Source organism: Hypoxylon trugodes (assembly GCF_022578975.1).
Source record: "Hypoxylon trugodes strain CBS 135444 unplaced genomic scaffold F4822scaffold_8, whole genome shotgun sequence".
NCBI classification, from domain to species: domain Eukaryota; kingdom Fungi; phylum Ascomycota; class Sordariomycetes; order Xylariales; family Hypoxylaceae; genus Hypoxylon; species Hypoxylon trugodes.
Genome location: NW_026250023.1, coordinates 1,052,412 through 1,064,308, shown reverse-complemented (window position 1 = coordinate 1,064,308; position 11,897 = coordinate 1,052,412). Strand labels below are relative to the sequence as shown.

The 11,897-nt window shown below is 47.1% G+C and overlaps 3 protein-coding genes across 3 annotated transcripts; 2 read left to right on the top strand and 1 right to left on the bottom strand.

Annotated features, from left to right (window-relative positions):
* Positions 1–80: 80 nt before the first annotated feature.
* F4822DRAFT_413056 (acyl-CoA N-acyltransferase) lies at positions 81–2,553 on the top strand. The gene is made up of 2 exons (XM_051459012.1): positions 81–1,438; positions 1,500–2,553. Exons 1-2 carry the CDS (start codon positions 344–346, stop codon positions 2,361–2,363), a joined length of 1,959 nt encoding a protein of 652 aa, XP_051311224.1. The 5' UTR covers positions 81–343; the 3' UTR covers positions 2,364–2,553.
* Positions 2,554–3,965: 1,412 nt separating this feature from the next.
* F4822DRAFT_413055 (uncharacterized protein) lies at positions 3,966–6,382 on the bottom strand. Its single transcript, XM_051459011.1, has one exon. It carries the CDS (start codon positions 6,162–6,164, stop codon positions 4,686–4,688), a length of 1,479 nt encoding a protein of 492 aa, XP_051311223.1. The 5' UTR covers positions 6,165–6,382; the 3' UTR covers positions 3,966–4,685.
* A 2,104-nt stretch (positions 6,383–8,486) lies between these two features.
* Positions 8,487–9,867, top strand: F4822DRAFT_344664 (uncharacterized protein). The gene is made up of 3 exons (XM_051455856.1): positions 8,487–8,865; positions 9,011–9,344; positions 9,432–9,867. Exons 1-3 carry the CDS (start codon positions 8,754–8,756, stop codon positions 9,592–9,594), a joined length of 609 nt encoding a protein of 202 aa, XP_051311222.1. The 5' UTR covers positions 8,487–8,753; the 3' UTR covers positions 9,595–9,867.
* Positions 9,868–11,897: the final 2,030 nt, after the last annotated feature.

Here is an 11,897-nt window from a genome sequence, read left to right as displayed (position 1 = left end):
GCAACGGACCCCACCATTTAACTCAACCAACCTACCTAGGTAATTTAAAGCTTGGTCGATTAAGCTTAAGGGTGTCACGTGTGATACGCGCGGTGCATCTACCCGCGAACCAGAACAAACTTTCCCCATCGAAACTTCCCATTCAATTGGCATTACGTAATCGTTTTTTCTCCTACAATCGCGACGGAGCGTACCTCTTTTGTCTACTCAATTGAATTGCTTAATTATTTCTGCGATTTTTTTTTTATTTTCAATTTGGGGAAGGGAAGTTACGGGCTGGAATGAAGGAGTAGGAGAAACGATTATTATCGAAAAGAATTGCGATCGAAAGAACGATACCGGAATGGCGCCGATCAAACGCAAGAGCCCGCATGATGAACCGCAGCCCCAGCGTCGCGCGACTAGACGACATCCTGTTGAGGAGCCGGAGAAGAAACAATTGAGGAGCGGGCGTGTGCGTGGTGTCAGCGATGCGGCGGAGAAACCGTACTTGCTCACCGCTACTGTGCCGAAGCAGAGGGATGCTGAGGAGGCGCGGGGCAGACGGGGGAGCGACGCGTCGGGGAAGAAGGCGAGGGTTGGGAGACCGCCGGAGAGGAAGCAGGGTGATGGTGGTAATAATATAGCGGCGAATGCGAATGCGAATGTAGCTGTGAAACGAAATGGTACAAGGAGGTCGTGGAAGGAGAATGTTGATCCGAATGAAAGTCAAGATGAGCTGCAGGAAGACGTCACGGTGGAGGCTCCGGTACGACGCTTGACGCAAGATACGGTTAATGTGAGGGCGTCGACGGATTCGCTGCCGGCGCCGCAGACTAGACTTGTGCCGTCGAAGGCAGCGCAAGGGTTGAGAGCTACGGGGACGAATCATCTTGCCGATACAACTCCTACTACGACGACAACTTCTACGCCGAAGCGTGTAACCGCTTCGCCTGTGGATAAACCACCGAAACCGCCGCCTACCCCGCGCTCCGATCGGAATATTGATATGGTCGTGCTAGGCGATATATGTTTCAAGGCGTGGTACCCCTCGTACTACGGGAAAGAAGTTACGGGCGATGTGTCCAATAATAATAATACGGTAGGCGCGAAAGGTGGTGGGAAGATAGGGGGTAGGATGGGGGGAGGCAAGAGAGCGCCACCGCCTATGCTGGAGAGATTGTATGTCTGTCCGTGCTGCTTTAAGTATAGTCGGGAGTTGGTTATGTGGTGGGAGCATGTTAGGTGTTGCGAGAAGAGTTACGTATTGCCTGGAAGGAGGGTGTATACACATCCGAAGGGCGCGAAGATGGGGGTGAGGGTTCCTGCGGTTGTGGATGGGGCGGCGGGGAGGAAGGGGAAGAGGAAGAGTGATGTTAGTGTTGAGTTGAATGCTGAAGAACAACCCAACAATGAGGGGGAATGGAGTATTTTGGAGGTCGATGGGGATAAAGATAGGGTAAGTCAAGATATTATACGCTTTTCGGTGGATTGGATTGATGCTAACTACTTGGTTATAGCTTTTTTGCCAGAATTTATCCCTGTTCGCGAAGCTCTTCCTAGATAACAAATCGGTCTTCTTCGACGTAACGGGGTTTAACTACTTCCTCCTGGTCTACACGCCTCCGCCCTCGTCCAACACACAACCCCCCTCCGCGCTCGCAACCGCAGACACGAACCACACCGCTCCTACATCTACTACGACAAATTCTACAATTCCCCAACAATCATCGATTGCAGCATGTGAAGCAGGCTCGCGAGTAGTAGGCTTCTTCTCCAAGGAAAAGCTCAGTTGGGATAACAATAATCTGGCTTGTATCCTCGTCTTTCCACCATGGCAGCGGAAAGGTCTTGGCTCGCTGCTCATGGGCGTTTCATACGAGATCTCCCGTCGTGAAGGCGTTCTCGGTGGTCCTGAGAAACCTATCTCTGAGCTAGGTCGTAAGGGGTACAAGCGTTTCTGGGCAGGCGAAATCGCGCGGTGGTTACTAGATTATGATCTACCTACTGCCAGCCCAGACGACGAGAAGGCGACGGAGACATTGATTAGTATCGAGCAGTGCTCCAAGGCTACTTGGATTGTGCCAGAGGACTGTCTGGCTGTGCTTAGAGAGATGGGGATTGTGGAGGATGCGGGGGTGGGTCCTGCTGAGGTCACACCTAGTGAAGCGGAGAACGGTACCACCGCAGCTGATGAGGGAGAGGAGGAAGAGGAGGAAGTGAGGGAAGTTAAGATGGTGCCTCGTGTTAGGCTCGATAAGGAAGCTCTTAGGCGCTGGGTTGAGGCGAATAAGATCGAACTTACGCTGCCGTGTGATCCTGAGGGGTTTGTTGAGGGGTATGCGGTTAGGAAGAGTGAGGGTGAGGAGGTTGATGAGGGATAGTTCTGCAAGGCCAACAAGAGGTTAGTGATATGGAAGATTGAGGGAGAGAACAGTGGTTTTGAAGAACATGTCTATAGTTGAAGTAGTAGGAGGAGAGGATGCATACAGCGAGAGCGAGAGATACCCCCCGTGGCCTTAGGCGATTAGCTTAGGGTACGATAATTGAAATTAACAGCGTTATTTTTTCACATTAGCTTGAGTATCTGATTCTTTCTAAGTATGAGTATGGATGTTACCTACCTAGGTAGTCTAGTCGAATCATGGTAGTTTCGACTCCTATCAGGCCTGACAGATGTTCCAACTTTCCATCAATATAACTTGAGAATACTCAGGGGATATTCACCTAGAGACTAATCCCTAACGTTAGAGAGCCAGACGTTATACCAAGTATGATTGGTACCTATTCGGGCATCGATGGCGGTTTGCTCTCTTAGGTACGTTTCTCCCTATTCCGTTTGCCGTGGAAGTTTTGAGAATAGCTGTATCCAACCCCGAGGTTTTATTCAAGTTTGTTACTAATCCTACTCGATTAGTGTGCATATGTTTTGAAGGTATTTGTAATTATCTCGGTGCCTTGGATGCAGCCATTTGTACTTGGAAATACTTTAAAGCTCAAATACCCATAGAATTAATATTCATTGGGGATGGTAGATTACGGAAAACTATAGCTACTTTTCAATTTTCCGTATCCACTGAGAAAATTATATTTTCTCGTGTCGAAACCTATCTAGTTGGAATCATTGCATGTTTGAGTGAAGTCCTTGATTGGTGGTCTAAGAAATTATGTATATGGTCGGTCACCTTACGTACCTAGGTGTAGATATAGATTTTGATGTCTATTCTGCTAGTATCCAATGTTGTGATGGAAGTAGAAAATTAGACAACTTTCCGGGATGGCGGTAATACACCATGTAGAAAATAAAAGGTACTCATTGGTTTAGGCAAGCACCTCGTCGTCTCGAATTTTGGTGGTCTGGTCTTTCTATGTAAAAGGAAGTTGCCTCATAGGTTGAAATACATGTATCCCCGTACTTACCCCTTGGGTTTATAAGGGTAAATAACCTTTGCTCTTCCAATTCTAGAGAATGATTTCGTTCGGAAGGGTATCCTTTCGTAGGGGTTGGGACCTACTTGCTCAAATGGTCGTGCGGTTATGTTCGCAGTTCAATGCGATAAAATGGTGGCTGCCTGCCCAGGTTCGCTCCCCCGACACGCCATCTGGTAAAGTCAAGTAAAGAGAGCTAGACCTGGAGGACTCTGGTTCGAGCATAGCTCGAAGCTCTTGGAGCTTTCTTTCTGTTAATTATTTTTTTATTCATGAAGGTATTTCCATATTTTATTTTTCCCCTTTTCCAAGCACAATCTCTTCCCTTCCTCTCCCTCTGCCCCCTTTCTCTCCGTCCCTCCCCATGGCCTTCATGTTTAATCTCGTACTCCTGGAAGAACAGGGCAAGTAGGTTCAGATTCAACTTTGAGCAACCAAATAAATCTCACTGGGATTTTTTTTTTATTCTTATAATTTTCCCCTATCCGAATAGGCATACAGCATGCATGACATGCTATTCGGAAAATTTATCTATGACTTTTCTACATTACATGATGTTTCAATTGTGCTACTTTATATCAATTATTACTTATGGGTTATTCCTCATATTTTACTATTTGTACTTGTTGAAATTCATGGCATCATTGCCTTTTACATCATGCAACACGTTCTAAACTGGATGTCATCACTCCCTTCCTACCGAAATTGGTTGCCATGTTGCGATCAGCAAGAACAGTTCGACACATTCACAACTTCACAATCTTAGTACACCATCGATAACTCATCCTGCAGGGAAGGGAAGTGAAGGTATTGTATTGCTCATAAGTCATATAGACATGATGCGATCTCAAAAAGTACCTAAACGAAGAAACAAAACATAAATCCAAGATTCAAAAGTGTTAGGTATATGTAGACGATCCGTTCCGTGCATGCAACCAACCATCCATTTGCTATTATTTCAAAAAAAAGGAAAGAAAAAAATCCTCCGGTCCCCCTATTGTTCGCTTGCTCATTCTCTCGTTAGTCAGAAATGAAGAAAAAAAAAAAGATTTGTTGCCATCCCAAAATGCTAGTGTCCTCCCTCTAGGTATATCCAAAATTTTTATGTAGATGTGTCCGGTCGTGTCCTCCGAGGAAGATGTTCGTGTGCTTGTGTTGTAGTTTTTGATCTTGTCGAATGTTGGTTGCGTAAGCAAGAGGCGTGTGCGGATAGGGTATTGGAACTTAAGAATGCGATGATTCTGACCCACAGCGAGTATAGTATATGCATGACTCGCCTAGTTATATTCCGATCCGTATAAAGGTCTACGCTTCCCATCAAACTCATTAACAACATTGCGATAACGCCCCACTGTCGATCCAGTCGCTCCACCGGCATGCGAACTTCGGCGGTGCGAGCGCCTGCTGTGTCTATCATCACCAATGCAACTAATACTGTCGCTCGGTGCGAGACTTGCCGCATCATCATTGTCATCATCATCCCAATCTTCCCAAGTAGCCCGACTCACGTGGCTGTTAGCGCGGCTGCGGCCGCTGGATCTCTTCTCAACTTGGGGTGCAGGCCGCACCGTACTAGCAGACCGTCTGGTGCGTGCTGATACGTACGTTTCGGCATCGGGTGCTCGGGATGCTCTTGATTTAGAAGCGTCACGACTGCGACCTTCGCCCTTGTGTTTCGATGGCGTCCTGCTGGCTGACGTGTATTTTGATGGTGCATACCTGCTGTAACGGTCGTCTTCGTCGCCTGCCTGACTTCGGTACTCGTGGTCCATGAGTAATTTCTGCGAAGTGCCCGTCCTTGAAGGAGCGGCACTCATGTACTCCGCATCAGCAATCATAAGCGGGTGTCTAGTCGAGCCAGCCTCACTACGACGTCGCGATCGGCTGCCCGAGCCATAATGATTTGAACGACGATCATCAATATCCTCTAATGCTCTACTTCTTGGTGGTGCTTCTAGTTGAGCATAACGAGCGCCATAGCTTTGGGGAGGATATTTCCTAGGTGAATCTTCGATGTAGCGAGTCCGACGATCCGGTTGCGGATCGGGAAAGGATGCGCGCCTCTGGACTGCTGTCGAGGGTGGGTCATATTCTTGGCGCGGGGCACGCTGGCGGTCGTTCCTCATGAAGGCGTAAGTCAGCGCACCGCCAACAGCGACACCGACGGCTGCGGCTCCAAGAACGGTGCCGATGCCGGTGCCAGCACCAAAGCCAGTAGCTGTATTAGTAGCAGCAGTACCTGAATTACCGAATCCTCTTGATGCGGCTTCACTTGGTGGTGGTGGAGCCTCTACGGTAGAAGTTGTGGCGCTCCGCCGCATCATGGTCCGAGGGTCTCGTGGCGCAAGCATACTCCCTGCTGTCGAACCCGCATAGTTGCTAGTTGGGTATCCAGGGGCTGAAGAGCAAACAACTTCTATTTTGTTCCCGTCGAAGTCGATGATTTCTACTCGCCTTTCGCCATCGCCGCTAACTAGTATGTCGGGATCCGCTCGTAGGGCAGCTGCCCGGAAAGCAGACACAACCGATGGTGATTGGGCTGAAAGTAGAACACGCGCTGGCCTTGGCCGTTGACCGGCACCGACTTTTCTCACTTCTAGTACTGGTTCGGGAAAAGGAGCGGTTGTGTCACCAAATACGATGGAAGATGAATTAGCAGAGATGTACCGTAGCTTCAGTGGTTGAGTAATAGCCGAGTAAAATGAAGCTGAAGAGGGTAGATCTCTGACTTGGACAAACGGCAGAGCCTGCTGCATAACTGGAAAAATGTTTGTGGTATAAATTGTAGATCTATAAGGAGGATATAATATCTTTGGTGTTTGGAATAATAAGACTGATAGGAGGAATAATATAAAAATGTCCGAATGATTCAAAAATGGTATTTCTTATGTTATGTAAGTACTTCGTGATGGTTGAGATCATGAGACTACATAGGTACCTGATCCCTAATGTCGATGAAGGGGGAAGAAATAGAAGCATGTGACTCCAGCTACACACCAACACGTGTAACAGAGGGAAACGTAACGGGGGGCTAAGGTTAAATCGAGGGCTGAAAAGGTGGTCTAAGCTTTATTGAGAGTGGAGATTTGAGGGACGCATACGGCATATCTATCCTATCAGCCCTATTTTTTGATAAGATGAGCACGTGACTTAAACCATCATGTCTCAAACCTTGGAAAATCAATTTCCAATTTCACAATTTTGACAACTGGCCGCGGCGAATTATTTGTTCTGCTCAACATGACGGAACCGCATCCGATTCAATATTTATCGTCATAGCTTTCAAATTGAAATTGTTCAATTCAATAAAACATAGGCAAATAAAATAGGCTTTTGAATACTAACAAATAGTAAGTGGCGTCATTTTACGGGCACCGCATGACTATGTAGATAGATATACATGATCAACATACATATATATGTAGCTGAAGATCGGACAATATCTCGGAATATTCTCAGTCCGAAGATAAGAGCAACGTGAAAATCTTGCTCAACCAAACATTAGAATTTCAACATTCAAGGGGTTAAAGTTAATTAACATTTGACGCATGCGTGCAAGTGGAAAACAGACTCATTAGTTCAAACTCTATTATCGTGTACTTCAATCCCATGTGAAAAGTGCATGTATTCGCATCGCATTTGAAGGAAATATTTAGGAAATGACTGGCGTGGGGGTTTACTGAAATCTGGTTTTTAAAAAATGTTGTCCTGAGGCAATGAGGCTTAAAGTCAAATCCCGGTGATGGTTGCATTCTCGTGTACATTTGAATGGTCCGGAAAAGTTTTTCGTGTCGTGGGACCTTTCATTTCCCAGGCTCCTGGGAGCAAAGTACCTTGGTATTCCGGTATTTTTCATGTTCCCAACGGAAATTGGGTAGTAGGATAGCTGCAGGCATGTGCTGATGCGACAATTGATTGGAACAATTGATAAAGAGGTGAGTCAAGCCCCTTTTTCGCGGTCATCGGGAAAATCCTAGTAGCCGTACACGTCTTCCTATTGGTCCATAGCCAAAAATAAAAGGTTACCTTTTCAGATCGAAGCCGAGCTGCAAGCAGGGAAGGTGGTGACTTTCGTGCAGCCGCGGGAGCTTTAATGGTTAAGTCAAAGCTCTTTCCCTACCGCTTCGGGTGTAAGCCAAGATGATATGGATACTTCGGCAGGTACTAGGGTACCTCGAGGGTCTCAAGTTTGAGAAGTGGAAGTTGCGATTTTAAAAATCCCATTTTGAGGGAAATTGTACCAAGCGCTCTGGTACTCTGGAATCCAAGAAGGGACCATCTCGAAAACTCCTTCCCTCCGGAACCCGAGGGTGCTTCGCGCCTTTTATCCTTTCTGTTCCGTCTCCTGCCTACTTCCTATGACTCCCTTGAAGCTCCACCCACGTGTTTCTGAAGGTCTCACAGTGCTGACGTTGATGACACCTAGTCACCTAGTGGGGGCCCATAGTGGGGGGTTGACTTGATTCTCAATTTTATTTTCTTTTTCTTTTTTCTTCCTTCAGCTGTCATGGACCTCAATGGGAAGACATGGATAATTGGCCATTGAGTTGAAGAACCAATTGATATAATGATGGAGATCTTCAACTTCTGAAGAATAAATAGATATGCATATTGTACAATTTTAATCTTCCCTAATGGGTGATTATATATCAGATAAAAATAAAGGTTTGTATGTTGTGAAGTTTGCCAAGACCATCATGAAAAAAAGCCTCACAGGCATTTACACAAGATAAAAGAAAATAAACTCGGGATGCTGGTATGGGAAGACCCGATATCCCCCGATGACTACACTTCCTGATGTACCCAACCATCAAAAATCATCGCCAGCCTTGTCCCTTTTAGGTAGCCTCCACTACTAATCCGTAGTACCTACGCAATAATATTAAAAAAAATTCTCAACTGGAAGCTTTGATCATCCTTGGATCTATTGATCCACTTCATCATCCACCCATCCTGTGGGTTTCGAGTCGTGGTAAGTACCTTCTCTCTGATCTCTCTTACCTAGACTTGTCATTTTTGTTAGGAAACTTCCTAAGGACCGACTCTTCATACCGACAGTTTGTCATTGCACTGTGTACTCCCAGGTAACCGGCTAACCAGCAACCAAGCTCCAGTACCAGCAAGCTAGGAAACGACCGCACTTTCAATCCTCTCTCTCGTTCTTCCGAAGCTTCCCCTTCTTTTTTCTTCCCTTTCCCACACACCAGTCAGCAAGCTCAATTTTCTTCTCGTCTCCCCAGACTTTGATCACAGCTCTTCCATCTATTTTTCTCATCAGCCATCTTTTTTTGTCTTTCCCAACCGACATCCCTCTCCCCTCCATCACATCATCCACATCAATCACAATGGCCTCCGCTCGTGTTGTCGCCTCCAGACTTGCCTCCTCCATGGGCACCAAGGTCGCTCGACCTGCCATGCGAGCTCAATTGACCACCGTTGCTGCTAAGCGAACCATCAGTACGTCTCCGGAACTTTTCAATTTATTCAATTGATGTCCGAAATAAATATCAAGATCATCAATTCATATGCCAATGACCCCATTGCGACGATGAAAAATTTTTATCCTTGCTTTTTACTCATGCTGACCTGTCCTGAACTACAGGCAATGCCACTCCCTTCCAGGCCGTCAAGCGCCAGCAAGTCTCCAAGATCCTGAGCGCCACCACCCGCTCAGCTTTCCAGCAGGCTCCCCGACGAGCATACTCTTCTGAGATCGCCCAGGCTATGGTTGAGGTCTCTAAGAACTTGGGTATGGGTTCCGCCGCCATTGGTCTAACTGGTGCTGGTATCGGTATCGGTCTCGTCTTCGCTGCTCTCCTCAACGGTGTTGCCCGCAACCCCGCCCTACGTGGTCAGCTCTTCTCGTACGCCATTTTGGGTTTCGCCTTCGTCGAAGCCATCGGTCTTTTCGATCTCATGGTTGCCCTTATGGCCAAGTTCGTACGTATATCCCGAATAATAAAAAATCCCGCAAATATTTTTTTTTCGGACATCAGGTCAACTAACCTTATAACCCACAACAGACTTAAGCAAATTAACCTCCATACTTACGGAGGCTGGGGTTCACACTACGATCTGGAATGTGTGAAAGAGCATATCAGGGGGGTGATTGGACCGCACAATGTTGCCGCGTCCTCACCGTGTTCAATAGGAGAACCAGCAAATAGAGTAATTAGAGGTCAATAGAAGACAGCCCTTGTGGATAGGGTGAACGCAAAAAAAACCAAGGAGAGGGGAAAGGCATTTGCATCGCATTCCGACATCATTGTAAAGATGGAAGGAAAAATCCAAAGCCAATCCTCCTCGGATGGCACACTTGTAAAATAAACAAATCCACCATCTTCACCAAAAACAAAGAAACGAGGCCCCTGTGTTCCTTTTGTTGTTGTGATACCTCGTGGAGTTTTCCTATTACCGCCACCCCTTAAGGCAACATGTAATAATAGGCCAATCAGAAGACACAATTCCACTCACCAAAACTGCAATTGTAACGTTCGCTTGTAGCCAATTTTTTGTGCATCGTAAATTTGGACCAGGTACGGCCGGATACATTCACATAGCTTCGGATAGATCACTTTGATCGTCGACCCCGTGACATTATCTCTTTTTGCGCGGTTTTCCCGCTTGGGAAGAGCAATAATTTGCTCCGGTGAACGGGTTAGCCGAACGGAAACTTTTGCACAATTTGTGCAAGCTTGTGCAGCCCACTTGGCGCGCTTCTCTCTCCCTTGTCAGAGGAACCCCCACCCACCGACCCATCCCTCTTGTCGTCGCCAATCATAGCGGATAATTGGGTGCCGTGTGGACTCCCTAGCTGGGGAAAACAAGGAGAAGGGGGTTGACTTGTCCGGTCCGGAGACTGTGTACGTACGGTAGGCACGTAGCATGTAGCGACTGGGGAGCGAGAGATAAAATAGGCCTGGTCTGACTAGCTGCTTTGGGTAGGTAGGGCACATGAGGTCAGCTTGACGGCTTGATAAGAGCCCTGGCCTTGGGTTAGAGTTTGCTTTTGCGTATGCGTACTTCTTGTTGTGGCTCGGACTGGGCACTGTACGTAGGAGGGATGTTCCTATTATAGGCTGCAGGTATATCATGTTAGGTGACCCCCATGTGGTCCTTCGTTTAGTATCCTTTCTTCCAGTTGGCAACAACGATGGCAACAGTAATAGTAACGGCAACGGCGACGACGACAAAAGCGGTGGCAGTAGCAACAACCTCGTAATCTAGAAGTAGTAGTACTTCTATCATCCAGGCTTAGCGGCCACCCACTAGGAACCGCGATGATGCGTTGACTCGAGTGTCTTGAGAGGAAGCCCAACACAGCGCGACATGTTATGGAACGTATTCCACGAGACCAACGCACCAACACCATGGACCAACCGAAAGAATTGGATTGAACTGATGAGACTAGGTGGTCCGACCAGCTGGATTATTGCACGTCCGGCCGACAGCGCCAGTCTTCCTCGACCGCAATCGTTAGCGATGACAGATGCATGCGCTGTTCACTTGTGATATGAAGTAACCTTTGACGCTGGCAGGCGCCACTATCCACGACAAAGCGCCTCAGTTCATCCTTGGTTAGGAATGCTCCCGACGAACAACTTAATTCCATTTGACGAAACGAAGACACGATTTCCATTCGATGTTAATATACCAAAGCAATGAGTCTAGAGGTACGACGGGAGCCATTGCTACACAAGCGAGAGGTTGGCCTATCCGCCCGAGGGTGAGGCCAGACAGCCATAGCCCGATAGACCGCAAATATCCATGAGATATCAGCATTAGACCGTACAACGCCCCAACGAGAACAATTCGATCGTTAGATTTCTGAAAGATAAAATATGCGAATTGGCTTGCTGTGTCTCAAGAACCCCGGTTTCGTCAAAACTTCGCAGTAAATGCAACATCGGCATTGTTGGTATTCTTTGGAGGCCACCACGGGCGGAGCAGTACCAGGAATACAATACGTGCTCAAGTTGTCGGATTCCTCAGCAAAGGGTAATTCATATTTGTGGTATTTCTCGAGGATATACGGTTCGTCGTGGATTGTCGTGGTCCAAGAATGCATTGCTCCAAGTCAAAACCCATGACTCGAGGGCACCGGAAGAACCACTTGGCCCCTCAGCGGTGTTGAACACGCCAAAAAGTCGCCCGACATGGTTCCTCCGATGGGGTGATCAATGAGTCTTTCGCTAGGCTTTCCTAAGTGGTCAAAATGTAGGAACAAAGAACACATCGCTAAGTTCAAGAGAATATTGTCTGTCTTGAAACGAAAATAACGCGTCTCGAGGCAAGTCGTATGGGATGATCTGCTACTTGGAGCCAGGCCTGGGCTTATCAATCATGGATTAAGTACAAAGTTATGTCTGAATAACGACGGTTCGCTGTAGGAAGGATTTCTCGACTTATACATGACGCTGGAATGCAGAAACAAAAGCGAACAAAGAAAGATAACAACTCGACAACATGGATGAGGTCGAAATAAGAGT

What these genes read in the sequence shown, in the direction of transcription:
- F4822DRAFT_413055 (XM_051459011.1), bottom strand. Translation starts at nt 6,164, where the DNA reads ATGCAGCAGGCTCTGCCGTTTGTCCAAGTCAGAGATCTACCCTCTTCA.
- F4822DRAFT_344664 (XM_051455856.1), top strand. Translation starts at nt 8,754, where the DNA reads ATGGCCTCCGCTCGTGTTGTCGCCTCCAGACTTGCCTCCTCCATGGGC. An exon ending in TGCTGCTAAGCGAACCATCA is followed by an intron (nt 8,866 to 9,010) that starts GTACGTCTCCGG and finishes CCTGAACTACAG; the next exon opens with GCAATGCCACTCCCTTCCAG. An exon ending in ATGGTTGCCCTTATGGCCAA is followed by an intron (nt 9,345 to 9,431) that starts GTTCGTACGTAT and finishes AACCCACAACAG; the next exon opens with ACTTAAGCAAATTAACCTCC.
- F4822DRAFT_413056 (XM_051459012.1), top strand. Translation starts at nt 344, where the DNA reads ATGGCGCCGATCAAACGCAAGAGCCCGCATGATGAACCGCAGCCCCAG. An exon ending in TCGATGGGGATAAAGATAGG is followed by an intron (nt 1,439 to 1,499) that starts GTAAGTCAAGAT and finishes ACTTGGTTATAG; the next exon opens with CTTTTTTGCCAGAATTTATC.